This window comes from Lolium rigidum, chromosome 6, assembly GCF_022539505.1.
Source record: "Lolium rigidum isolate FL_2022 chromosome 6, APGP_CSIRO_Lrig_0.1, whole genome shotgun sequence".
Taxonomy (NCBI): domain Eukaryota; kingdom Viridiplantae; phylum Streptophyta; class Magnoliopsida; order Poales; family Poaceae; genus Lolium; species Lolium rigidum.
Genome location: NC_061513.1, coordinates 162,220,549 through 162,248,303, shown reverse-complemented (window position 1 = coordinate 162,248,303; position 27,755 = coordinate 162,220,549). Strand labels below are relative to the sequence as shown.

The 27,755-nt window shown below is 48.2% G+C and overlaps 1 protein-coding gene across 1 annotated transcript; it reads right to left on the bottom strand.

Moving 5' to 3' along the window:
• Nucleotides 1–20,904: 20,904 nt before the first annotated feature.
• On the bottom strand, nucleotides 20,905–24,381 carry LOC124661575 (S-adenosyl-L-methionine-dependent uroporphyrinogen III methyltransferase, chloroplastic). Its single transcript, XM_047199447.1, has 6 exons — nucleotides 23,794–24,381; nucleotides 23,614–23,691; nucleotides 22,720–22,789; nucleotides 22,563–22,632; nucleotides 21,631–21,838; nucleotides 20,905–21,555 (listed from the first exon to the last, which is right to left on the bottom strand). Exons 1-6 carry the CDS (start codon nucleotides 24,358–24,360, stop codon nucleotides 21,385–21,387), a joined length of 1,164 nt encoding a protein of 387 aa, XP_047055403.1. The 5' UTR covers nucleotides 24,361–24,381; the 3' UTR covers nucleotides 20,905–21,384.
• Between the last annotated feature and the right edge of the window lie 3,374 nt (nucleotides 24,382–27,755).

Below are 27,755 nucleotides of genomic sequence, written 5' to 3'. Positions count from 1 at the left end.
AGAGTCCTTGTATCTTACGCTTCCGCAATGAACTTGTGTTTGTTCGTTGATCAATAGATCAACTATTCGTGTAATATGGATCATGTGATTCCAAGTTGTAAGACATTATGGTTTGTAATGAATGATGACTGTGATACTTAACTATTATGCCTCGCAACAACAATATTCCTGGGATTGCGATGTATGACATAATAGGCATTCGGACTTAAAAATCCGGGTGTTGGCAGTTGGCTTCGATTCCTCGCTGAGAGACGAGGTAGCCCAGGAGTTGGCCGGCTGGCACGCCGAAAGTGCACTTGGCCGGGTTGAGCTTCATCCGGAATCTTCGCAGATTGGTGAAGGTTTCTCTCGAGGTCATCAAGGAGGGTAGGCATCTCCTTGGTTTTTACAACGACATCATCCACATATGCGTGAACATTTCTGCCGATTTGATCCTGCAAACACTTTTGCATGCACCTTTGGTAGGTGGCGCCTGCATTTTCAAGCCGAATGGCATAGTCGTGTAGCAGTAAGCCCCGTACGGGGTAATGAACGAAGTCTTTATTTGATCAGCCGGATTCAAAGGAATCTGGTGGTAGCCTGAATAGGCATCTAGAAAAGACAACAGTTCACGGCCGGCGGTCGAGTCTATGACTTGATCTATGCGCGGCAGGGGAAGGGGTCCTTCGGGCACGCCTTGTTCGAGGCTGGTGTAGTCGATACACATGCGCCGGGAGCCGTTCTTCTTCAAAACCAGGACCGGGTTCGCCAACCAGTCCGGGTGCGGTACTTCCATGATGAAGCCGGCAGCTAGGAGCCGGGCGATTTCTTCACCGATGGCCTTCCTTCGTTCTTCGGCGAAGCGCACGAGAGGCTGCTTCACCGGCTTGGCTTCGAGGCCGGACGTGGAGGTGGTGCTCAGCCAACTCCCTCGGCACACCCGGCATGTCTCTTGGAGTCCATGCGAAGATGTCCCGATTCTCACGGAGGAAGGCTGGTGAGCTCGCTTTCCTATTTCTTGTTCAAGCCGGCACCGATGGTGACGTACTTGTCCGGCTGCGCCGGGTCCAGCAGGATCTTCTTGGTGCTGTCGGCCGGCTGGAAGTGAGTCGTCCCAGCCGGGTTGCCCCCAGCCGGCATGTCCGTCTGCGCGGCCTTGGCGAGGGCAACGGCGTCGTGGATGAGCTGCTTCTCGGTGGCGATGACCAGCGTCTGGGCCATCTTGGAGCTCTGCGTGGCGCAGTCCATGGAGCGGCGATAGTCGCCGGCTATGGTGATGACCCCCTTTGGGCCGGGCAGCTTCATCTTCAGGTACCCATAGTGGGGCACCGCCATGAACTTGGTCAGGGCCGGCCTGCCCGGGAGCGCGTGGTAGGGACTCACGAGGTCCACCACCTCGAACTCGATTCTCTCGGTGCGGAAGTGGTCCGGCTTCCCGAACATCACCTCCAGCGTGATCCGGCCGATCGGCTGGCAGCAGTGGCCTGGCACGATGCCATGGAAGACGGTGGGGGTGGGGCGCAACTCGGCCTCCTGGATGCCCAGCTTGCGGGCGGTGTCGCGGTAGAGGATGTTGATGCTTCTGCCGCCGTCGATGAGGACGCGCGAAAATCGCACGCTGCGCCGAGTCGTGCCGATGGTGGGGTCGAGGACCATGGCGTAGCTGCCCGGCTTCGGCAAGACAGCCGGTGTGTCGCGGCGATCAAAAGTGATGGCCTGCTCTGACCAGTTTAGGTACTGGGGGACCGGCGGTATGACCGCGTTGACCTCGAGGGAACGGCTCTGCTGGCTCGTCTTGTCCTCGGGCTCGGAGGTGAAGATGATGTAGGTAGCATCTTCGGCCAGATATCGGCCGCCATGGTGCACTTGGTTAGCCTCGTGGTGCTCGAGGTTGGCGTTCTCTGCGCCGCCTTGACCACCCGGCCCGCCGGCTGGAGGGGCGGGGGTGGAGGGGGAGGGGTTCGCCGCTTGTCGGCCGCTTCATGAAGTGGCGGTCGCGGGTGGTGTGGTTGGAGGGGTTCTTGCCGCTGTGGTACTTGCACGGCGAGTCGAGGATCTGCTCGAAGGTGTACTCGGCTTCCATTGCCGGTCTGTTTGCTTCTGGCGGCGGCTGCCGCCTGCCGCGTTGTCCGACACGGCTGCCACATGGGCGGAACCGTACCGGCGGTCCGGCTGGTCGCTGTGACGCTTGCCGCGGTAGTTGTCCCGCCGGCTGCCATGCGAGCCGCCTTCGGCCGGCTTGTGCTCAGCCGGCTTGTGGTTGTCCCGTCTTGCTGGGGGCTGGTGAAACGTCGGCCGGCGCCTTGCCGGCTTCCTCTGCCAGCGCGTACTTGTCCGCGATGGCCATCAAGGCGGCCATCGTCTTGGGCTCGCTGCGGCGTAGCTTGTGCCACAGCATGGTGTTGGGCCGGCAGCCTCCCATGAAGAAGCTGATGGCTTGCATCTCGTGCACGCCCTCGCAGGAGTTGCGCATCTCGCACCAGCGCGTCGGGTACGCGCGATCCGTCTCGTCCGGGCCCCGCTTGCACATCTCAAGCTGTTGAGGGCGACCCGGCCGGCGATAGGTGCCGGTGAAGTTGCTCGATGAAGGCGGCCTCGAAGTCCAGCCAGCCGTTTATGCTGCCGGCCGGCAGGTTGTTGAGCCATGTGCGGGCGGAGCCGAGCAGCATGAGGGGGAGTAGCGCACAGCCCGGCGCTTGTTGCCCCGAGAGATGCCGGCTCGCGGTGGAGTAGTCCTGCAGCCGGTCCTCCGGCTTGGCGGTGCCGTCATACTTGGGCGTGTCGCGGGGAGCTGGAAGCCGTCGAGCACGGGCTCGTTGGCGATGCGGGGCCCGAAGCACTTGGGGCAAGCCGGCGCCTCCTCTTCCGCAATGCGGGATTCGATCAGCCGGTCGAGGCGGTCTCTGGCGTCGGTGGGCTCGATGCGCGGGCCCAGCCGGGAGTGGGCCGGCTGGCGAGCGCCGCCTGCTTCGGGAGCCGGCCGGTGAGGGCGTCGCGGCTCGGAGTCTTGCTCCTGGTTCCGGCTTGGCGGAGCCCGGCTGCGGCTGCTGCCGCCGCCTGGCTGGTGGCTCGGCCGGCTCGGGGTTGCGCGCGTGGCGCGGGAGTCGCTGCGCCGGCTTGGTGCTGGGGAGGCGGACTCGGCCGTATCCCTGGCATTGCCTGCGGCACCACGAGCGTGGGAAGCTCTAGGGTCTCGGGCGTACCTGGGGTCTTTCGACTGCCTGTTGGCAGCCTTCACCAAATCAGCCACCCGCGCAGTCTGGCGGCGTAGCTCTTCGCCTTCGAGGCGGTGCAGCTCTTCTGCGGCGGCTTCGGCCGCGAGCATGTTCTTGTCGGGGGTGTTGTAGATGGGCAGCTCCATGGATGGAGCCGGCTCGTCCGCGCCGTCGCGGTCGATCTCGGCGCCTAGGTCGCGGCCTCTGCGGCGGATCTCGCCGGCTCGGCTGGGGTTGTCGCCGCCTGGGGTGAGGCCGTGGGCGCGGTTGTACTCGCGCTGGGTGATGTCCCACTGGCGCTTAGCAGCAGCCAGCTCCTCGGTCTGCTTGAGGAGGAGCACGCGGTGCGCCTCCAGGTCTGCCTCGACGGCGGCGGCGTCGGTGCCGGCGCCGGTGGTGAGCGGGGTGCTCAGCTTTGCCCGGACTTGCTCCAGCCGGGACGGTGGTGGTGGCGCCTTTGGGCCCGAGCCGGAGGCGTTGGGGTCGACGTGGCGCTCCAGGTTGGGGCCGCGGGTGCGCGGGTTCTTGGTGACTTCTTCGCCAGCCATCATGACTTGCACGACGGCGGGGCTGGCGGGAACGCTGCAGCCGGCTCGCGGAGGAGGGCTGGCGCAGCGCAGCACCTGCCGCGGGTAGCGCGGCGGTGCGACGGTGGCGACGTAGACGTCGTGGCCGCCGAAGGAGATGATGCTGCCGCCGGCTGGGAAGGGCCGGTCGGCGAAGCAGCGAGCGTTGTCGCGGACGCAGTCGAGGGAGCCGAATCTCCAGATCAAGCCTGAAGCGACTCGCTCGCCGGTGGTGATGGTGAGGCCCGTCCGGATGAAGACACCGGCCGAGGATGCTGAAGGCCCCACGGTGGGCGCCAAATGTCGTGGTATCGTCACGGCATATGCCATAGGGTGGCTAATCGAAGGGGCTCTCGAGAGATCTCACGGCGGTATCCGGAAGCGGGTTTGGGCACGAGCGACACGGCGACGTACCCAGGTTCGAGGCCCTCCGGTGGAGGTAAAACCTCTACTCCTGCTATGAGTGTATATGGTAATCACACGGTACAATGGTGCTCCTAGAGCTGTATCCGGCTTGCCCCGAGAGGCTAAGGGAGACGATGGTCTCTCTCACGGGGGCAGCGCTGTAGGTAGGTGAAAGCAATAAGTGTTCGATCGTCCCCCGCACGAGAGGGGTAGTGCGGCTTATATAGGCACCGGCACTTTACATATAAGACCCTATAGTCTACTGGCCGGCTTGGCCGGCTTCGGCTTCCGCTCCTTCCCGAGGCGGTGACGTCAGGAGCCGCTGAGGCGTCATGGCCTGTCCCATCCGGCTGCTCAGGTCAGCGGTATGGAGAGGAGGTGTCTCTGTCGCCGTCAGCCACTGTAGCCCGTACGGCGCGTCGTAAGCCATGATGGCCTGTCCGGCGCGTGGCACTATTGCTCCACAGGTGCCCCGCGCTTTACGGAGGATGAAGTCAGCGTGGACTTTGTGAACCCGGATCACCAACCCGGTTCCTTCCGAGTGCAAGACTCGCCAGCCTCGAGTCGGTCCGAGGTACGGACCCCCAGTCGGATATGGCTTGTGGAAGCCGGCCCAACTACAGCATTGGCGGCCGTAGCTAGGCCGACTAGGACCTAGAGCCAGCCGACTTCCGGACCAGCCGGCCACGGCGCCAGCCGGCTGCTCCTCAGCCGGCCTTTGCCGCGAGCCGGCCAGTGGTCAGCCGGCTGCTCCGCGTCCATTGCCCTACCCGGGGTCTTCCCCCCGACAGCTTATGTTAGGATTCTATGATTCCAGCTATGTTTGCTTTTACACTTGATCAAAGTAGTGTGACAGCATATCACCTCAAAAATTATTTGTTTGTTATCACTTACCTACACGAGGACGAGCAGGAGTTAAGCTTGGGGATGTTGATACGTCCCAAACGTATCTATAATTTTTGATGCTCCATGCTTGTTTTGTTACAATTCTTATATGTTTTATGTGCACTTTTCCACACTTTTTAGCATTTTCTAGGACTAACCTATTAACACAGTGCCAGATCTTTTTTTCTGATGTTTTTGTGTTTCAGAAAAGTTGTACATGAAAGTTTCTCGGAATTGGATAAAACAAAAGCCCAGAGTATTATTTTTTCGGGACGAAGACGGAGCCAGAAGGACACGCGCAGGAGAGCTGCCACGTGGCAATACATAGGGCAGGCGCGGCCCCACCCTTGCCCGCGCCTGGCCCATGTACTGGCGCCTCGTCGCCTCGTTTGCTCCGCCCTTCCGCCTATTTATTCCTCGTATCGGTAAAACCACAAGGACCTGAGCCTCCATCCACGAAAAGTTCTGACACCGCCGTCAACCGAAACCCTAGTTCGGGAGGGTTCTACAGTCCATCCCGGCACCCTGCCAGAGAGGGAAATCACCGCCGGAGGCCTCTACATCGCCATGTCTTCATCCGAGGTGATGCGTTAGTAGTTCTCCACGGGACCATGGGTCCATAGCAGTAGCTAGATGGCCGTCCTCTCCTTGTTGTGCTTCATGTATAGATCTTGTGAGTTGCCTAACATGGTCAAGATCATCCATTTGTAATTGCTACATGTTGGTTTGATGTGGATTCGATTTATAGAGAGATTGCTTTGGTTGAGATTATGTATTATGTTATTATGATCTTGCATGCTCTCCGTTTCTAGTAGATGCTCTGGTCAAGTAGATGCTAGCGACTCCAAGAGGGAGTATTTATGCTCGATAGTGGGTTCATGCCTCTATTTAACCATGGGAAGTGACCTTGTTCTCTACGGTTGTAGATGTGATGTTGCTACTAGGGAGAAAACATCGGTGTTCTATTCAAGGGTAGTTTCATCGTTTACTTTACACACATTGCTTAAAGCAATAGTCCGTTGCTTGCAACTTAATACTGGAGGGTGTCGCGGATGCAATCCTGAAGGTGGATTATTAGTCATAGATGCAGTTGGATTACGGTCTATGTATATTGTTGTAATGCCCGCATACTTTCATAGCATGTTTGTCAATTGCCCATCTGTAATTTGTTTACCCAGCATATTTATTTTATTGGGGAGGCGCCTCTAGTGAACTGTGGACCCCGGTCCTTCTTCTTTTAATTGCAATCTTCTACATCATTTTCCTATTCTGTTCTCTGCAAACAATTCTTTTTCCACACAGTTCGTTTAATTCTTTGTTTTCAGCAAAACCAGTGAGCTTGACAACCTTGCTGAAAGTTGGGGACAAAGTACTTGGTTGTTTGTGTGCAGGTCTCCACGTTACTGCTGACGTCGGCAGTGCGCCCTGCCACGAGTTGGTTCGCAACACCTCGGGAGAGAACGTTTTTCTCCTACTGGTCGATAAACCTTGGTTTCTTACTGAGGGAAAACTTCATGTTGTGCTCATCATACCTTCCTCTTGGGGTTCCACTTAACGTTGCGCATAAATTCTCCTTCATCAACTCCGCGCTCAGCAGCCATTCTCGGGCATTTCCTACGACATGCACATTAGATCTGCTAGGGTTTCTGTTAGGATAGCGGTCGGATTGATGTTTGCAAGGTGTTCGTCCCCATTTCTTGATGTTCTTGTCCAGTTCTTGCTTTTCACGATCTCGATTTGCTTAGATCTGTTACTCTAGTATCGGATTGCGGTAGATCCTTCCTAGATCGGGCTTTGGATTGCTGAAATTGGCAGATCTTACTGTGCATGCAAAGAGGGGAGGGTTTTTTCGTGTTGGGGTTTAGCATGTTGAGATTGCTGTGCGGAATGAGTCGCGCTAGTTTGTTGTAGATTGTGTAGTTTCTGATTGAACTAGTCCGATGATTGTAACCGGTAATCATAGTGTGAGGAGATGATTAATCAGAACCTATGGCATGACTGAACATCACCATGCCATTGGTTCAGATCAAACATCTCATCCATATGTGCTCATTGTATGATGCCTATGCTACCTTGCTTTTCATGTTTGTACTTCTTCAGTTGTTCAATGGCCAATGATTTAACTATGTCACGATGGAAGGCAGGGTGCTGCCCTCAAACTTAGTCGTGTGTGCCATATTTGTTGCACACTAGACTTAGTTTGCGGACAGTCCCTTTGCCTACCGTGTGATCAAATTTATGAGGCCTCATTTTGTTCGTCTACTGCAATGGCCAATGATTCAACAATGGCACAACGGAAGGCAGGGTGCTGCCCTCAAACTTAGTCGTGTGTACCATATTACTTGCACACTAGACTTAGTTTGCGGACAGTCCAATTTAACTGCCGTGTGATCCAATATATGAGGCCTCATTTTGTTTGTCTACTGCATTGGTCAATGATTCAACAATGGCACACTGAAAGGCAAGGTGCTACCCTCAAACTTAGTTGTGTGTGTGTGATTACTTGCACACAAGACTTAGTTTGAGGGAAGTCCCTTGAGCTGCCGTGTGATCCAATGTATGAGGCATCACATGTTTCCAATGTTTCTTTTCATCTATATACTTGTGAGCATGCACACCTCTAATGGCATGTGTTCTTGTGGCAGACTGAGAATCTCAAACTTGGGTCACCTGGGACCCCTGACGAGGGACCGTTCAAGAAGCAAGGGAGGCTAACGTCGGCCACTTCCAGCCAGACGTAGGGCCGGACCAGTTCGTGCGCATCGTCTTCAGGCCCACCTTTAACCGGCTACGGATCCCTCGTGATTTCTTCAGGTGGTTCAGAGAAATCCCTTCGGACATCATCGTCACCACCAACACTGGCTGCTACTGGAGGATGGCTACGGTGAGAGAAGGCTATAACGCATACATCGACCAGGGTTGGGCGGCCTTCGTCGTCGCTCATCGGCTGCAGATAGGCCAGTTCCTCGTCTTCAAAAGGTGTTCACCTTCCAGTACAATGTGGTAATCTTCGACCACACCTGCACTGAGGTGATGACCATGTGCCGTTACCATGGCGATGCCACCAGGTGTGTCGTCTTCCAAAGTCATGTCTGAAGCTTACCTGGTTCTGTATCGCTGCTACCATGTCTGTGTCTAGTTGTTGTTCCTGTCGTCTGTTGAACTATGATCGTGGATGGTGTGTCCCCGAACTATGATCATCATGTGTCTTGAACTATGACCGTGTTTGAACTATGATCAGTGCTAAGTTTGCCTAAGCTGTGAATTATGTTCTTGCTTGTGTTGTTGATCGCTGGTAACATCACCACCGAAGGTAAGAGGTAAGCAGAAGAAGATTCTAGGTTGCAACCAAACAATAGGGACGCTGTTCTAGGCTGTTACAAGGCCTGAAAACCGATCTACCAAACGGGCAGAGCCCAAATCTCCACGGGGCAGAAAAAACTCTATGCAAGCCACCAAACAACGTGGCTTTTATGATCCATCTGTCTGCGACGCGCAGGGGACTCCTTCCCACTGCGTTAGTGATGCATGAATCTAATGCGGGCAACCAAACGCGCCTAAAGGACCTCCTTGCTGCCGCCACGCGGCCTCGCCATCATTTTAAAGACGCAGATCGGCTGTGCTCCCTCCATGGTCATCGTTCCCTTCGGCGGCGCACGCGTGGCCGAAAAGGACTTCTTCCCTACCCTGGCCGCCGCCGTCATAGACATCAGCCGATTCTCGGCCAGGCCGACAGAGCCGCTGGGTGAGCGCTCAACCTGCAAAACTGTTTCATGCACCGAGTATCCGGCTCTGGGCGTCCTACGTATCGGTAGAAAGCAGACGTTCGTGCTGGCGTCTACATCGGTCGTTCTGCTGACCACGCGTACATCGCCGCTGGAGGAGCCTTGCCGTCCGTCGTCCTCAGTCCTCGTCGCCGTACTGTTCCACGTCGTCGGGTTCAACGAGAGGGTCAGGCTGGTGCACTAGGCCGGCATATGTCCAGCCCAATGAGCTTGTACTCGCTTTGCTTGCCTGGAGATGCTGTATTTCCCATGATATACACTGGTATGAAATACAGGAAAAGGCTCCCATGGCAGGTGTCATCTCACTGACCGTTCAATCTGATTCATGGGATGATGCGAACCATTGGCAGGTGGCATCTCACTAATCGTCACAACGGTATGTTGGATTGAAGTTGTACCATTGTGACTGAGCTGCACATGGACGATGTTAGTGACGTCTTTCAAAGTGTAATTGCTTATGATTTAACTTTGTTAATACTAGGTGGCTATCTTTTGTATGTTCGTGGATATTTATAGGGCACGGCTAGTAATCAGGCGACTGAGACTTACTAAATCTCAGTCACCTGACGCTAGGCTGAGTCGGCCTTTACTTGTTATCTAGATAAAGCACTAGCAGGCTACAGAAGAGGTCACAATTCTTTTTATAGGTGAGGTCCACTATTTTCTTGTTACGTTACATAAAAGAGAGTACATGAGAAAAAACAACAAAGCTCCATACTCACATCTTTCACAGGAGAAAATGAAAAAAAAAATCCTAATTGCAATTCATATGTTATTGGAAAAACTTTGATTGCAACACGGGTGCAACTGAAAAAATCTCAGCTGCAGCTTGGAAAAATATCAGTTACATCCATCTACAACAAGAAAATCTCAGTTACAACCTACATGCAACTGGAAAATTTTAGTTACAAACCACACGTAACAAGAAAAGTCTCAATTGCAACCTATACACAAGGAGAAAAAAAATCTTAGCTGCAATCTACGTGCAACTAGGATAATGTCTGGTGTGACCTACATGCAACTAAAAAAATTCTCAGTTGCATCCCACATGTAACAAGCAACCTACATAAAATTGAGAAAAACTCAGTTGCAACCCACATGCAACCGAGAAATCTCAATTGCAACTCATATGCAACTGAGAAATCACGTGCAACCGGAGAAAATCTCAGTTGCAACCCACATGCAATTTGAAAAAAAATCACTTGCAACCCACGTACAACCGGGAAAAACTTAATTATGATCGAAATGCATCTGGGAAAATCTCAGTTGTGATCCGCATGCAGTTCCGACCCACATATATCATAAGAAAATTCAGTTGCGATCCACATGCAATTGAGAAAATTTCGGTTACGACCCACATGTAGCTAGGAAAATCTCAGTTGCGACCCACATGTAACTTAAAAAAATTCAGTTTCGAGCCACATATAACTGGGAAATTCTCGGTTATGACCCACATGGAACTGGAAAAATCTCAGTTACAACCCACATGCAGTTCCGACAACATGTAACTTCAAAAACTTACGACTCACATGCAGTTCCGACCAACATGTAACTTCAAAAACATTAAGTTACGACCCACATGTAACTGGAAAAATCTCAGTTACAACCAATTTATAACCCCTAAACTAGTACATATAGTGATGTAATCCAATCGTTGGACATTTTTCTTAGTTGCAAGAAATGTGTCGCTATTAACTTGTTTTCAACGAACAAGAGCGAGGCAGAGAATAAAGCAACAAAAAAAAACTAAACGCCAACTGCTACAAAGGCACGAAAAAGAAGCGAGCCAAAGCGAAGCCCATGAGAACGCAACAGCCCACGACAAAACGATAACCAGCGGCCCGCGTCCAAAATCACAGCGTGCAGCGTCCCTGGCGAACCTCGGAACAAGAAGATTGCACGAATTTTGATGCACTTGATCTAATGGATTGATTAGGTGATTGAGATTTATTAAATCTCAGGCGCCTGATTTCTAGCAATTCCGATATTTATATTAGTTAGTTTTATGTTACATGTACCATAATAGAAAAATTAAGAGACTGTGGCAAAGGACAGTCATTCCACTAATTTAAATAAATTTACGATAACCTTTTACGGACAGAGATGAGGCAGTACAGCAGATTGTAATTTTGCATCGCGCAAAATTCAGCTCGATTTGTGTCAAAAAAAATTCAGCTCGATCCATTTTTGCGGGAAACCTATACACCGACCAGGTCGGTGGCTACGGCCACCGCACACCCCTGGTCGGGTATGGGCCAGGCCCAGTTCGCTGTCTCTTTTTCGGTTTTCTGTTTCTTTTTTCGTTTTTTTATTTTTTTCCTTTTTCTTTTCTGTTTTCTTTCTTTTTTTTTTGTTTCTTCTTTTTGTTCAAACTAAAAAAAATTCAAATTTCAAAAATGTTCAAAGTCAAAAACTGTGCAAATTCGAAAATTTCCAAATTCGAAAATTGTTCAAATTCGAAAATCGTTCAATTTTCGAAAATTGTTCAATTTTCAAAATTTGTTCAAATTCGAAAATCGTTCAATTTTAAAATTTGTTCAAATTCGAAAATCGTTCTATTTTCGAAATTTGTTCAAATTCGAAAATCGTTCTATTTTCGAAATTTGTTCAATACGAAAATCGTTCAATTTTCAAAATTTGTTCAAATTTGAAAAATCGTTCAATTTTTGAAATTTGTTCAAATTCTAAAATCGTTCAATTCGAATTTTGTTCAAATTTGAAACTGTTCAGATTTAAAACAGAGAAAAAATGAGAAAAGAAAAAAAAGAAAAACAAACTTGGGCCAGCCCGTCCGCACCGAATACACAGCAAACAGTCTCAGCAAATCGTGGGCCGGCCCAACAAAGATCTGGGGGGTGGTCGGTGGCTGCTATACACCGACCAGGTCGGTGTAAAGCAGCTCCCCCATTTTTGTGTGTGAACTTAGCTCGATCAGGTAGGTGTGGCCGTGAGTAATGGGGCTTTCAGCTCGTGGGCCACAGAAAAGCCCAACTGGCATGCTGAACCCTACTTTTTTTTTTGGAGATGTGCTGAACCCTACCTAACTCTCGGCGAAATGCACACACCAACGAGCCACCGCCGCCGGGCACTTTGGTTTTCGCGGGACACTCGAGACCGGCGCGAGCGAAGCGGCGAATGAAGCTTCGTCTCCGTCCGGCCGCCGGCCGCCGGTTCAAGCGTGGGATTAACAAGCGGGAGCTGACCAGGTTTGGACAACATCATTTGTTCTCGCTTGGCGGAGAGCTCTGCCGTGTGTAGAATAAGAACAATTCCAATAGCATAGCCAACTGTTGGCTATAACAAGATATCATATCATTTGTAGTCATTATATAGCTAATATGTACAATAGTTGGCTATAAAAATGTAGTACTTTACTAATATATGATCCACCTTTCACTCTCACAAGGTGTCTAGGAGCATGTGCAAGAGCTGGCTATTGCATAGTAGCCCACCTCTCTTCTCTCTCCTCTTTTCTCTCCTCCAACTCATCTAAAATATATTATTTAATATCTTATAGTCAGCTGACTGGACTCTATTGTACTTGCTCTAATGTAGACACAAGAGAATACTTTGTTAATAATCGTTGCTTCGGCTTTGTATATTTTATGTACTTGTAGCCATTAGAGCATCTTCAGTCGTGTCCCCCAAACAGCGCCGGATCGAGCGTTTGGGGACGTATTTTGTTTGTGAAAGCGTTTAGGGGACGTCGCTCTCTAGTCGCGTCTCCCAAACGCCGTCCTCAAACAGAAATTCAAATAATTTGCATTCAAAAGAGATCGTTCCCGTCGAAATCGTCGAAATAAGAGTAGCGGCGATCTGCGTGTGCGATCATATTACAGGCCGACGTAAAAATTAGAAGGGGAAGGGGTTGGGCAACGGCGACACCGACGGCACATCCTGAGTCGATGTAGGCCCGTCGATCACGATGACCTCATCGTGATCTGCCTAGTGTGCATGCTCGGTCGCCGACGCAGAGGCCGACGCAGGTGTACTAGCAGATGCTATCGCAGACGCGTCCGCTGGCTCTTGCTCCGGGGTTGGGGTTGCTGCCGCTGCCTGGCCGGGCTGCCGCCATTTTGACTTCGATGTCGTCGAGGATCTGGCTTTTGAAGAAGTTGTGCACCGCCCGCATCCGGGGAGACATTCCTTCTGTCGATGCTGTCAGCAGGGACATGTTGTCCTTGCGTTTCTTGAGCTCCATCTTCTCCTCTTGCCACTTGAGCAGCGCCGCCCACCTTTCGTCGGCCTTTTTGTCGCGGGAGAGCAAGGTCGAGGAGACCTCGACGAGGTACTGTGTGATCGACGCATGCGTCTTCTCGGTCGACGCAGCGTCGGCCTTGGCAACCTTGTTGCCGATAGGACACCCTGCCAATGTTGCCAGCAGCGCATCCAGGTCAACTGCCATTTGTTTTGTCTTTTTTAGCTTGCTATAGCAATGCATCGGCGCGAACGGCTTATTCCCTTCCGAGTACCTCCGGTACATATCCATGGACTTGTCGAGCTAACCAAAGGAAACACAATCAGATCGTCGAACAAACAGTAGGCGCTACAGATTATCTAAGAAAGAGTCGTACCATGCCGCTGACGTCGATGCCGTTGTCGCCTCTGGTCTCAGTCTCGCTATGGAACCCATGGAACATGTTCACCACGCATGGATGATGACCTATCGCGTCGACATTGCCTTTTGGCTCCTCTTCATTTTCACTTTGTTGTAGTCGCTGTTGATCAGCTTGCGCTCATCGAACTCGGCCTTGATCCTCGCCCAATACTTCCCGTACTTTTGGTTGGCGCCAATGATGGAGTCATGGCTCACCGTCGACCATGGCTCGCAGAGACATTGATCCTCCAGAACCGTCCACTTGATGACTCGTGTGCCCGACGCTTTCTTCATCTTCCTCACGCCGACCGCGTCAACCTCCACGAGATCATCGGCATCCTCACCAACACCCTCGTCGTCCTCTTCGTCGCCACCCTCTTCGTCCTCGTCCTCGTCCTTGTCTTCCACCCCCTCCCCCTCCTCCTCAGCACCAGCGCCGTCGAATTCGAGCGGGCCCCTGCGGCCAGTGAACGGGGCGCCGTCCGCACCGGGTCCTGGCTCGCGATGGGGCGCTTGCTCGTACGCCGGGGAGTAGAAGACGGCGTTGGGGTTGAAGCCGCCATGCGGCAGCGTATCCTGGTAGTGCGGCGACAAGTTTGGCACCACACACCCGGGAGTGGCGGAGGGGCCGTCGTTGTAGAACCCGGATGTCGACGGAGAGACCACTCCCGGAATGTACACCAGCGCCGACGTACTCCATGGGCTCGCGTTGGTGGCAGCGATACACCCGGCCAGCGTGTGCTGGTGCGCGCGCGCCGCCAACGCCTTCTTCTCCAGCTGCGCCGCCCTCCGTCCCTTCCGCTCCGTCGTCGGTATCTTTCGGCGCAGACAGTCTTGATGCCACTGATCATCGGTCCAGCCTTCCGGTTTCTTCTTCGGAGCCGGTGGCTTCGCGAATGGCGCCTTCGCCCCTTTCGTCTCATTGCCCAGCGGCTTCTTGGCCGCTTTCTTGGCCATTTTTAGGGGGCTGTCGGCGGCGCCATGGATGGGGAGAGGGTAGCCGCGGCGGGAGGAACAGAGTAGCGACGGCGGGAGGGAGAAATGAATCGGCGGGATAGGAGGTCAAATGTGTTGGGAGGGCATAAATGCGCGGCGGGAGAGGGCGGGAGAGGCGTGATTTGGCGGGAGAGGGGGACGAATTTTTCCTATGTCGCTGACGCGTCGGGCCCACGTCTCTTCGCCTCGCTTTTCGTTGTGTCCGTCGTGCCCGGAGCGTCACCTGTGTAACGGGGACGGGCTCGGGGCGCCGGACACCATATTGGACCGCGTCGGACAAAAAGAGGTTTTGGGGAACGCGGCTGGGAATATTTTTTTGTTCAGCGCGCCCCAAATCTCTTTGGGGGACGGTTTGGGGACGCGACTGGAGATGCTCTTAGCGTGACACTTGATTGGATACCTATTCATGAAATAGAATTCATATAGATCTTTTTGTCAGTTTGCTGCCCTATTTTGTACTGTGACAAGTACATGCCCATTGTACTCGGGGTCGAGGACAGTGGAGCTTGGCTCAAGGTTTGGCTGCTGTATTGTTTTTTTCTTGACGTTAGGGGTGTCAACGAGCCGAACTCGAGCGAATACACTCCGGCTCGGCTCGAGCTCGATTAACTTCACGAGCCTAAATTATTGCTCGAGCTCGGCTCGCGAGCTTATTTGTTGGTTCGAGCTCGGTTCGGCAAAGGCTTGAAAAGCTAACGAGCCACGTCAAGTTTTTTAATAATGGCTGGTGCATGCGCCTGTACGCTGACACGCGCCTTAAATTGTCCTTATTAGGACAGGTCTAGGGAGCAAACGGTGGCTCATTTGTCTTACCTGGCCCTCACCCGAAAAAGGAAAGTTCTGGTTGTGACATAGCTATTTACGGAAAGTATCTATTTTCTACACACCATGACCACGCACCAAACAATAACGGGTCCCCTCGTGGCCTCTTCGTTGCCAGGCTACAAGAAATTTCATGCAATACCGCACTTTTTTTCGCACGTGTGTAATTTCACGTGACCTATATTGTGCATTTCCGGCAAAAAAACAAGCAGCTCACAAAATGGTACATATTGCTCAAAATTGGCTAAAATACACAGCATCAGTTTGTATCTTGCGCATGTTGAAAATATCAACTGACACAGGAAATCTCTAATGTCTTAACGCTCAACTTAGCTATAAAAATCTAGAACTTTATATTACTTGTTGACATAACAACGATAGTTGGAAAAAGACCAAGAATGAAGAAAACAAATCTCCACTAGTTGACATCTTCCAAAATCTGGTTGTTGGTTGTTTCAAGCGGATCAAGCACCCACCTTGCTCCTATCCAGATTCTTGCCAAACCAAAAAGCAACGAGTAAGAGTTATGTTGCATTGTCATCTAGGGAGCTAATGTACTTCCTTCCGTTATCCTCCATTTTTCGTTGTAATGATGAATCTAGCCAGGAAAAAACAGAGAACCATTACTGTATACCAAGACAATTAAAAGTTGATGATGTTGTCCAAGCAAAAATGTAGCTTATCACTGCAAGTTCTAAGATTGTTGGGCAACTTTCATACCTTCACGTGCACTATTTCTAGACACACACGAAACGCCCCTCTACCATCACAACGAATCAACATGTACATCTAGCTGCATAACAAATTGTACACCTAACCTACCCAATGTTGCACAACTTAGCATCGAAGTTTACGCAGCTTACGAGGAAGCAATTTAGCATAGATGTGAACTAACAAAGTATTGTATATCGGCATATAAAAATTTAGAAGAAAGGGAACACTCTGATGAACCAATAACAAATCAACTTAGCATAAGTGTGAACCGACAAAGTATTGTATGCAGCAACTTAGAGGAAAGATAACACTTGCATGAACTGATAATAATGCAACTTAGGACAGGTGTGAACCAACAAGGTATTTTATGCCACAACTTAGAAGAAATATAACACTTGGATGAACTGATAATAGAACAAGTTAGCACAAGTGTGAACTAATAAACTATTGCAAGCCACAACTTAGATAAAACATTCGGCTGAACCGATAATAAAGGAACTTAGTACAAGTGTGAACCAACAAAGTATTGTAAAAAAAACAGAACACTCGGATGAATCGATAATAAAACAACTTACCACAAAGTGTGAACCAACAAAGTACTATATTCTGCAACTTAGAAGAAAAAGAACACTTGGATAAAGCGATAATAAAGCAACTTAGCACAAGCGTGAACCAACAAGGTATTGTATGCCACAACTTAGAAGAAATAGAACTCTTAGATGCACCAATAATAAAACAACTTACCACAAGTCTAAACAAACAATACTCTATGCCCCAACTTAGAAGAAAGAGAACACTTGGATGAAACGATAATAAAGCAACTTAGCACAAGCGTGAACCAACATGTACTGTATGTCACAACTTATAAGAAATAGAACTCTAAGATGCACTAATAATAAAACAACTTAGCACAAGTCTAAACAAACAATACTCTATGCCCAACTTAGAAGAAAGAGAACTTTTGGATGAAGCGATAGTAAAGCAACTTTTGCACAAGCGTTTACCAACAATGTATTGTACGCCACAGCTTAGAAGAAATAGAACTCTTGGTTTCATCAGTATTTAAACAACTTATCACAAGTCTGAACAAACAAAATACTATATGCTGCAACTTAGAAGAAAGAGAACACTTAGATGAAGCGATAATAAAGCAACTTAGCACAAGCGTGAACCAACAAAGTACATCATTCCGCCAACCTAGAAGAAAGAGAACACATGGATGAACTAATAATAAAGCAACTTAGCACAGGTGTGAACCAACAGAGTATTTAATGCCCCAGCCAACTTAGAAGAAAAGAACAAATGGATGAACCAATAATAAAGCAACTTATCACATGTGTGAACCAACAAGCTATTGTATGCCACAACTTGGAAGGAAGAGAACACTCGGATGAACCGATAATAAAGCAACTTAGTACATGTGCCAACCAGCAAACTATTCTATGCCACAGCTTAGAAGGAAGAGAACACTCGGATGAACCAATAATAATAAAACTTAGCAACTTAATAAGGGAATAAGAAATTCCTATTTACGGAGGAATAAACACAAAACCTAGACACCCATCCAATCCAATCATGGTCAGATACTTAACAACTAAAAAACCTAGGATCCCCTATATGTACAAAAAAAATCAACTTAATAAGGAGACAGTGAATAACTTGATGGGCTAAGCAACTTAATTAAAGGATGACTGCCAAGTTAGACAACAAAAACCAATTCTGTGCATATGCAGAAAACAACATAATAGATGGACAATAAGCAACTTAATTAATGGTCTAAGCAACTTATCATTTTGATTATTGTCCAGTCAGACAAACAAAACCTATTCCATGGATCTGCAAAATAACGTAATAAGGAACACTAATTAACTTAATTAAGAAGGTTAAAAAACTCATCCAATGAAAAAAATGGATACCATGCTTCTGCATATCAATATCAACTTGAGGGGGGCTAAAAAACCTAGCTATACAACTTAATGATGAGTAAATAACTTAATTAAATTTCATAAGCAACTTAAAAGCCCTAAATCAGTGAAATATGCCTGAGCAGAGGACAAAACCATGTACTTCTATTTGTAGGATCACGCTAGGTGATGGGATAACTGCAACTTTGTTAAACCAGCAAACAATTAAGTGGAACCAAGATTGCAACTTAAGTACCCCGGAGCAAGTAGGCGATGAGATAACTACGTGTGCGTTTGGTTCTGCGCCAGGGCCAGCCTTACCAAAATACACACCCATGAGGCTTTGGTGCTGCTTGATTGGGTGCAAAATAATTGGTGACCCCAGGCCCATCCCATGCCTGCCAATGGATTATTACACGAAATCGTGCGCGAGCGGAGAGCAAAAAATTGGCTGCCAAAATTTGGCAGGGCACGCCAAGGGCTCAGTCCAAACAGTCCTTACAACTTAGTTATACCAGAAACAACACAGTGGAACCAAGACTGCAACTAACCTACACCCAAAAAGCAATTAGGTGATGGGTTAAATATAGTGGAACCAAGGCTGCAACTTACCTACACCCGAAAAACAACTAGGTGATGGGATAACTATAACTTAGTTATACAAGAAACAACATAGTCAAACCAAGAATGCAACTTACCTACATCCGAGAAGCAACTATGTATCTGATAACCACAACTTAGTTACACCCACAAACTCAAGAACCTTCAAACTCTTGGATGACTCAAGAAAAAAGCAGGGTGATCTTAAAACCTGCACCGGTTTTCAGCAATAACACAATCTGTTGTGTAATCAACTTAATTAAATGCTATATGTTACTTTACCATGTAGGAAATTCAACTTAATATCATGGTGTAGGCAACTTAACTTTGTTGAGAAAACACAGCTGGTCAATGTTCCAAACAGAAATCTAATTAACTGGTACACATCAACTTACCTATGATGATCACCTTAGTTAAGACCACAGTCCTTATATATTCCGCGCTGAGCTATCTCATGTTCTCTAGCGATGTACTACCAAGACAAATTAACCTGAATACCATAGAGCCATATGTTGTACTAGTTAATTATCCAAGTGCCTTTTTCCTCTTGCCCGATTGGTCATTGGTTATTGGGATGATAATATCAGCAAAAGCTTTAATTCTCCGATAATAAATTGGAAGCTCAAAAATTCCTGGAAGATCATCCTATTGCTATACTAGACTGTGGTCCAACAAGAAGTGACCAAACTCATAGGCTGGAACTACACAGTTTTGTGGTCTAAATAAGCTACTACCATGTCTGAAGTACGACATGTCAACATTACGAGATCCCGATAGAGACCCCATATATCATGTGGTCAACCCCCATTCCTGCAAAATTAATGTGAGAAACGTGCCTAATCTATTCAACTTCCTATCCAGTGGTAAAACATTGTCCCATCACATATCTTAGGCAACCAAACCTTCAAAAACTAATTAGAACCATGAGAACCAAAAGAAGCTACACGCATCTGATTTGCTCATCCTCTGCCTCTCGTCTGGTTTCATCGTAGTCCAACTAAAATCGAACAGTCTACATAAATTCCGCAGTAGCGGCTAAGCAAACCAGGGGAAATGGTAGAACCGAGGGATCTGGTGTACAGATGAAATTCACGCAAAAAAATCAAACAAAACACCTTGGATTAACGTTACTAATGTATGGATTCAGGGGAATTTTGAGTTCAGGGCTAACCTCAGGATCCACAATGTAAACGCCGCCGCTTTCGCAAATCACGAATCCGAGCTTGAATCCCTATGGCGCTCTTCGTTCTTCATCTCCGATCTCCATCACCCTCACGCGCGGGTCGACCTCCGCTTCTGAGCTCGGCGCACTCCCTCGCGCCTCGCCCTCGAACGATCTCCCTCTCCCTGCGCGAGGCTAGCTCTCCATGGACAAACTCGACGCCCTCTTGCGCGCATTCTCTATCCGCCGGCGCGTCCAGCTTGCCGATCGAAACCCTAGCTACAGAGGAGGTTGTGGGGAATGGGGGACGGACGAGCGAACAAGCGGCGGGGCGCTAGACGGAAGGTGGAAACTGTCGAGACGAGCAAGTCGCGGGACGCATCAACCGCGTTGATCAGAAGCCATCGGATGGCCATAAATCGAGGGCTCGCGGCGACAAACTGGCCACCGAGCACTTATTAGCACTTGGGAATTATTATTGCTATCTCCACGATCCTGAGTCCTGTCTCCCCTTTATAGACGCTGCCGAGTCTACACTGTTGCTGGCTTAGCGAGGTGGTACTAAAAAGCGTCCATCTTATTTTTTGCCAATGCCAGGATGTTGACTTTGTTGGATCGTGTTAAGCTATTTAGTGGGCTGCAGCATACAGCAAAGGAGTTGGGGTGAGGCCTGCACATGCTTCGTTCCCTCAAACTATGTTGGGCTAATCCTGCTGGCCACCAAGGTGCATGCATTAAAAAACGCGCTCGAGCTGGAATACGCGAGGTAGTAGCTCTTACCGAACATTTTCGAACAGTTCGAGCTCGAGGCAGAAAGCTCGCGAGCTTCAATCAATGTTTGAGCTCGGTTTGTTAAGGTCTCGAGCCGAGCACGAGCCAAGCCTCTAACGATTCAAGCTCGCACAGTTTGACGAGCCCGAACTTTTTTGACAGCTTTTTGTCCGACGCGGTCCAATATGGTGTCCGGCGCAAATCAATCACAAGCAGATCTTGCTCTTGCAAGTAAGAGAATCCAGACAGTTCTCTGACTTGCCAAATTGTTTAGCCGTTGGGTTAAACATCAAAGGCTCACATGAGCTGTTACAGAAGAGCAGCGCTACAGGTGTAGAAGGTACTGCTACAGGAATCTCACAGCTTTTTTGTGCAGTGCATAGATCAAGGCTGTGTATTTTTCATCTATCGGCTGGGAGAGCACAAGTTAGGCTACTGTAGACATGACATGTCTTTACCAAGTCATACAATCCGCGTAAGACAAAACGACAGGAAAAAAACTGTTTGGAAAAGACACTATCGTTAATTTAAAAGGTTTCACGAACTTGCTCAAAAAATTTATCAAACCGAACAAAAGAGCCTGACATAGACATTGACAAATACTGACATACAGCGGCTAACATATAGAGGTTCCAAGAGGCAAGAGCGGCCTATCAATAAAATACTGCCACAGAGGGGAGGAAAAACAATTCCCACCTCTCATCGAGATATACATATGGCCAAGTCTCAACTAAGCTGAAGAATTGTTGCAGTTGAGTAGATTAAGCCACATCACCGTCTGCCAGCACCGAATTAAGTGCACCTTGTTCTCTGTGGTTGATATGTACATCTTGTGCAGTTTCATAATATATGTTTCCTCTGTTTGCTCTATCCGAGTTCAGGATGTCCTATGTTCCGCATTTCCTACTGTAAGCCAGATTAGATAACCTTATATCTCACTTGACGTTCACCAAGATGCTTTGTATTTATTCAGAAGAAAACTGCTATCTTTTGGCCTCAGTTTTGTGCGAGTTCTCATTCGTCAGTGCATCCTGTTCAGATGACTCAACCCAAAAGGGCGACAAAGCCACCACCTTTCCAATAATTATCAGAGTTGGAGAGACCAAATCCGCCGAATGGACCTCGTCCACAAGATCCTTTAACGTTGCAAATACCTACAGCAAAGGAAATATTCAGCACGGGAAGGTTATGTTTAAACACTTTAGGCGTCACACTCTATGACTACATACCATTCGCTGTTGGGGGGTAGTACCACGCTCTACTGCAACAGCAGGAGTATTTGGTGGAAGGCCGTGCTTCATTAACTTTGGAGCCAGAGATGGTAGTGTTGATAGACCCATATACACAACCAAAGTTGTGTCAGGGTCAGCTGCATTCTCTGCCACAAATAGAGGATCTGTTCCACCATTTCTAGAGTGCCCCGTTAAAAACCTGACACTGCAAAAAGATTATGTGTCAAAAATTTACTACGCACCATTCATAAACACTTACTCATTGCATAACGCATCACAAGAAATGAATTAGGCCAGTGTGTTCATTTACCATGATATAGAATAACAGACTAATCAAACACCTTTTTTGAGGAAAAATAGGGGTTACCCCACAGCACATTTCAGGAAATGAAACCACATATTCACACAAGTGTCAGCGCAGAGATAAAATGCAGGCATGCAGCAGGGCGCGCTGTCAGACAAGGTCAGAAATAGAGTAGAACCACCTATCCTATTACAGCCTACCATACTACAGGGGGGGGGGGGGTGATGGCCGGGAGCATCTAGGTATGGCAAAGCTATTCTTTCCACTCAAGGTAAAATATTTTCATTTCCATACTTCTATTCAAAGATAAAAGACCTAAGAAAGAGAGAGATAACCAATGGAGTAATAGTGTCAAATAATTCTACTATACTGCTTTAATTGCCAAATCAGGTCGCGCAATGCCATGCATTTGAAGTATTAAGTTAGGAAAGCATCGAATATCAACTGCAATATGTACTAAATCAGTCAAGCATGCTAATGTGTATTTGAGAATTAGAAGTATTTTCAAGAAAACATGTCTCAATAAAAGACAACAAATAATGCACAAATAAAAGATAGAATTTGAAGAATATATCAGTTGGCCACATCAGAAGAATGATAGAAGAGGGAGCAATGCGGACATTACCTGGTGGCGACACCTCGATGCGTAAGTGGAATACCAAGTTCTGCTGCAATTCCTGAAGCAGAAGTAATGCCTGCAGATGGTTGGGTGTAAGCAATTCGAAACTGTTTCACAGATGACAGTGCAAATTATCAAAGATGCCATCAGAGGCTTACTGTACCTGGAACAACTTCAACTCTAATCCCTTGTTGCTGTAGGAAATCCATCTCTTCTCCACCTCTTCCAAATACCTGAAAAGAGTATGATTAGCATACTCCCTCCAAGGTAAAGGTACAAGAGTATATCACTGACATGAGTTCTCAGCTGTGGAGTATGACCATGTTTATGTTTACAAAGACATAATTTTAAGAATCATCGAAATGTTGGGATTTGTAACATCCTTCAAAATAGAAGGTTGCTAGTAGACCGTTCTTCTTGTTAGCATTTTATACTGAACTGTTGCAACTTGGCATATTTTGTTCTGTACCACCTCTGAAGGATTTTAAGAATGAGAATTTAACATTACAGACATTAAAGGAGAGGTCTTGTGTGTCTAAATAGTTGCCCCCCACTATCTAATTTTCCTTTCCTCTCAGCCACCTACGTCAGAACCGAGATTGCTGTTCAATATTGATGCGCATACAACAAAGTCTAAATTAGGACTCAGTGGTTCTCCTCATGTCTTTCTTATTTTTTTAGGATCAATGGCTAACTGCAAGGAGCCATACCGTAATAGTTGGCATCTCTTCCACTTTGAAATGATCAAATCCAAGAACTTTTGTCAGAATGCAAACTAACACTATCCTACAGAACCATAATCAATTAATGGTATTCCCAAATCATAATCTAGTATAAAAAAATCGTCAAGCGAGAATGATGAAAAAACCTAGAGACCTAGACAAATGTTAAACAAGAATGAGTTATTATTTTGACTCGCAATTAGAATAATTTGATCAAAACCATTTTAATGTTTGAGCATTAGAGTGATTTCAAAGAAACCAATTTTAAGCTAACAGCCGGTGTTGCCACAAGAAATCGTGAGGCACTGTGATGAAAAATAGAAACAATGTATTACCAGGGGATCGCCGCCTTTGAGGCGCACTACATTGGCACCAGCCTCGGCAAAGCTAAGGAGCAGCTCGTGAATTTCCTCCTGCATTACGTCAAACGGGCCGACAGAATTAGGAACCAAGATTGGCACTTGAACATAGTACTGTAGTACATTACAGTAATAAACCTTGAAACAAGCACAGACCTGGGTGCGGCTGTGGTACCCGGCCGTCTTGCCGACGTAGAGCAGCCTGGCGCCCTGTCCGACCAAATCGAGCACCTCGTTAGAGACGAGGCGGTCGTAGAGGACCAGGTCGGCGGCCTGGATGGCCCTTACGGCCTTGAGCGTGAGGAGGTCCGGGTCGCCGGGCCCGGTCCCCACCAGCGCCACCCTCCCGGGCCCGCTGGCGGCGCCGTCCCCTTCCAGCCCCTTGCCCCTGGAGGCCTTGAGCGCCTCCAGGAGCCTCCGCAGCTCCGGGAGCTGCAGCGCGATCTCGTCGTCCCGGCGGCCGGAAGCCGCGGCATCGGCGGCGGCGGAGGCGGCGGAGGAGGGAAAGGAGGAGTCTTGGGCGGTGTAGGACCAGGCGTCGCGGCGGTACCTGGAGGAGGAGGTGGCCTCGGTGAATGGTGATGCGGCGGCGCAGATGGCGGCGGCGGCGGCGGCGGCGGGGGAGGAGGAGGAGGGCCTCGCGGAGGTGGCGCAGGAGGTGGAGGTGGCGGAAATGGATGCGGCGAGCGGCTGGAAGCGGGGAGGTCGGAGGGCGAGAGCCATGGCGAAGCAGCAGGGGGGCAGACGGCGGACGGATGGGGAGGCTGAGGCGGTGTGGAGTTTTATACGGGGAGTGAGGTGAGGCGAGGCCGGAGCAGGAGAGGTGGAGGCGGGTGGCTGGTCGTGGTGGTGCGGTTTTGGATGGGCGAAGGGGTGGAGGGAAAGGGTGAAGGGACCAGGGTGGGAGTCAGAGCTCAGAGGAGGGAGGCGGCGGCCTTTCCTGTTTGATCAAAGGGTAGAAAGTGTGTCCTTGCGAGGGTGGAAGGGCCAGGTTCAATGAACCGCTGCGGCGAGGCAATGTGGATTTCAGGAGGTAGCCAAGTGGGAGTGTGCCTCGCCCTCGCGGGGGGCGCTTTTGGCTGCGCCGGCGGCGACGGGAGGACGGGGATTTGCGGCGTGCGGGTGGCCCCGTGATTGCATCATGGAATATGTCACCGCCGCCTGCACACACAACATCTTTCTTACTCCCTCCGTTCACAAATAAATGGACGCGCGCAATTTTCAAGAGACCATAACGAGATGAATACATAGGTACCTTTTAATTGAAAAAGTAACGATATTCCATCTTACATTATAACTTTATTGTTACCTTTTTGGAAGAGATTGATGACATCCTCATCCTTTATTTGTCTGAAGAAATCTCTCTCAACAAAGATAACCATACAATAATTCAAATAATCATCACCATTTTGTTTCTTAGCTTATTCTTCAAATAGCTCATTGAAGAGAACATCCTTTCAACACTAGCAGTGGCTACGGGTAGAATCAATACCAACTTAAGAAGCTTGTAAACAATATGATATTGTTCATGCTTCTTTGTCTTGACAAGCATAACTGATAGCTCACATAGATTTTTCAAGTTTTGAAACCTTTCATCTCTACGCAAATTAGCAACATACATGTTTAGTTGCCATGGAAGCCTTGCCAGTTCATCTCTTGTAAAATCAGAAGCATAAAACTTTGTAGCAAGCTTAACCAACTTCTCTTGATCATAAGCAGCAAATAGATGAAGTGGACTAAATGTTGCCATACATTGAGATGAGAATCCGCTTCCGAGGATCATGTTCAAGTGCCTCTAAATCTGCTTGCATCATTTCATCATCTTCTATTTCTACATGAGGTGTTGAGGTTTTTTCTCTACTCTCTGGTGCTTGCCATAACAACATTTGCAAATTCCTCTCAAGATGAACAACACTACAGGCAGTTGATGTCTGATTCGGTGTGGACGATTCATTCGTTTTCCTTGTTTTTGCAGCCTTTTCCCACATTGTATGTATGCTACTGCCAACAATACCACTCTTCTTTTTCTACAGTAAAAGAAGAAGAAACAGAAAATTAAAAACTTGCATCTACGAAGCTAGTAGGAGTGGATGATTTGTCTAGGAAACAAGCAATGAACAAAATTGGGGGCAAGGAACTGAGGAAATCGGTCGTACCTTCAGCGCTTCTCGGGGACGCTGGGGCGGGGCGGCGCGGACGGGAGGAGGGGCTCGGGTCGGTGGGGGCGGGGCCGGTGCGCCACCGCCACGGCGGGCGCGGGGCCGTCACCTGCTGATCCGGGCTGCATCGCCGGCGGCGATCGTGGGGCGTGGGGCGTGCGTCGCGTGCGTGCTGTGAGGTGCAAGCGAAAGGGGATTGCGTGCGTGCAGTCGATGGCTTGGTTTTTGCCTTGTTGGGCTAGGCCAAATATCCACATTTTTTTCCGTCAAAATCTTGGGTATTCCAGGGAAGACAGTGGAATACCCCAGCGCCGCCCATGGCATGTATGATCACCTTTTTATGACCTTATGTGCATCTTAATTTGCATTTTCGTTTTAGAAAATACTTAATTTGTATTTGGGCTGAGGCGTTAGAAAACTAGTAGATTGAACCTGGTACGTGATTCATATAGATTCGTTACAGGTTAAGTACACAGAGGCACATAACTTGCCCATGCTAATTCGGTTGTTTCGGATAGAAATGCAACTGCCATTAATAGTCAGTGTAAGAAGGAAGTATGACTTACCCGAGTTGTCTAAACCAGCGCAAATTCGAATCCACCAAAGCCATCTAGAAATACAACCTTGCATAAAGAGAACCGCATCTTGTAAATTTGAAGTCCCATGTCCCTCCAGCAAGTTCTATGTTTCCAAACAGGATTGTCAGTCGTGAAATAAAGAAAGTACCAAATATTTCACTTGGGGCTGCAACCAGCCATCTAAGCCTTCCAACTTTGTTGGTGGACTATTTTTACTCTAGGGTATACATGAAGCCAGCATAAGAACTAACAATAACTTTTCGACTGGTGCCCTTTTGGCCATTTCCAAAACATTAAGATCACATGGTTAGTAAAAATAAACATGAAGGTTCAACATATAAGTTGTTTTATTCTTTTGTATTCTTAGGTTTCAATTGTGCATGCATAATTTTAAAATCATGGCTCCGACACTGCATATCTACATGGGACTCAGTAATTTAATTTTTTTATAAAGTCAATTTCAACGATTCAAAAATAAGAAAATAAATCAAGACTTAATCCATCAAAAATAAAGATCTCAAGGCTAAATACGTTGTATTATAGTCTATAAAAAAACATGTTCACCAAATTGTATTGAAGAAGTGCAGAGTTTTCAACCAAACATATATTCAAATAGGAGATCGTCAACTAAGAATGTTTAGCAGAAATTAACAACATCAAGTTGTTTCCGCGCAAGGCACCCAGTTCAGTCATGTTGAACAAGGTCTTGCGATCGAAACCTTATTCAACATATATTTTATATTTTTCATGTAGCTACAATGTAGTAGGAATGAGCTGAAATCTAGGACTCATCAGCCAGCAAGGTCCCTCAAACTTATCAAAAAGAAAAATTCAATAGATGAAGGGGTTGAAAAAGGAAAGTAGTCCGCAATATCACTGGTAAAAGAATCAAGATAGCACACATTTCTTGTACAGAGAGCCTAACATCTGGAACCCATCAACCAACATCGTCTCTCAGTGTTAATAAGGTGAAATTAAACAGAAGAGATCGAAAAAATAAGGTAGCCCACAATACCACAGGTAAAAAAATATACAAAGATAGAACAAAGTTTTTTGTATAGGGAGGGTGACCTCAGGGATCCATCAACCAGTAGCATCCCTCAACGTTAATAAAAGAATTGAGACCGAGAAAAAAATCAAATAGCCAAAAAAAAAATTATGGCGACAGCACAAAATTTGTTTTCAGGACAACAACTTCCCCAAATCTTACTTTCTTTCTATTAGAGGCTATTCTTGGCACAAAAACAAAATAAAAATGATAAGGAGAGATTATTACAGAGGTAATAACTTCCAAGACTCAAGAAAAAGGAAAAATTACGGAAAATAAACTTGGGTTATCTCCTAAGAGTGCTTTTCTTTAACGCCTTTTAGCTAGGCGCAG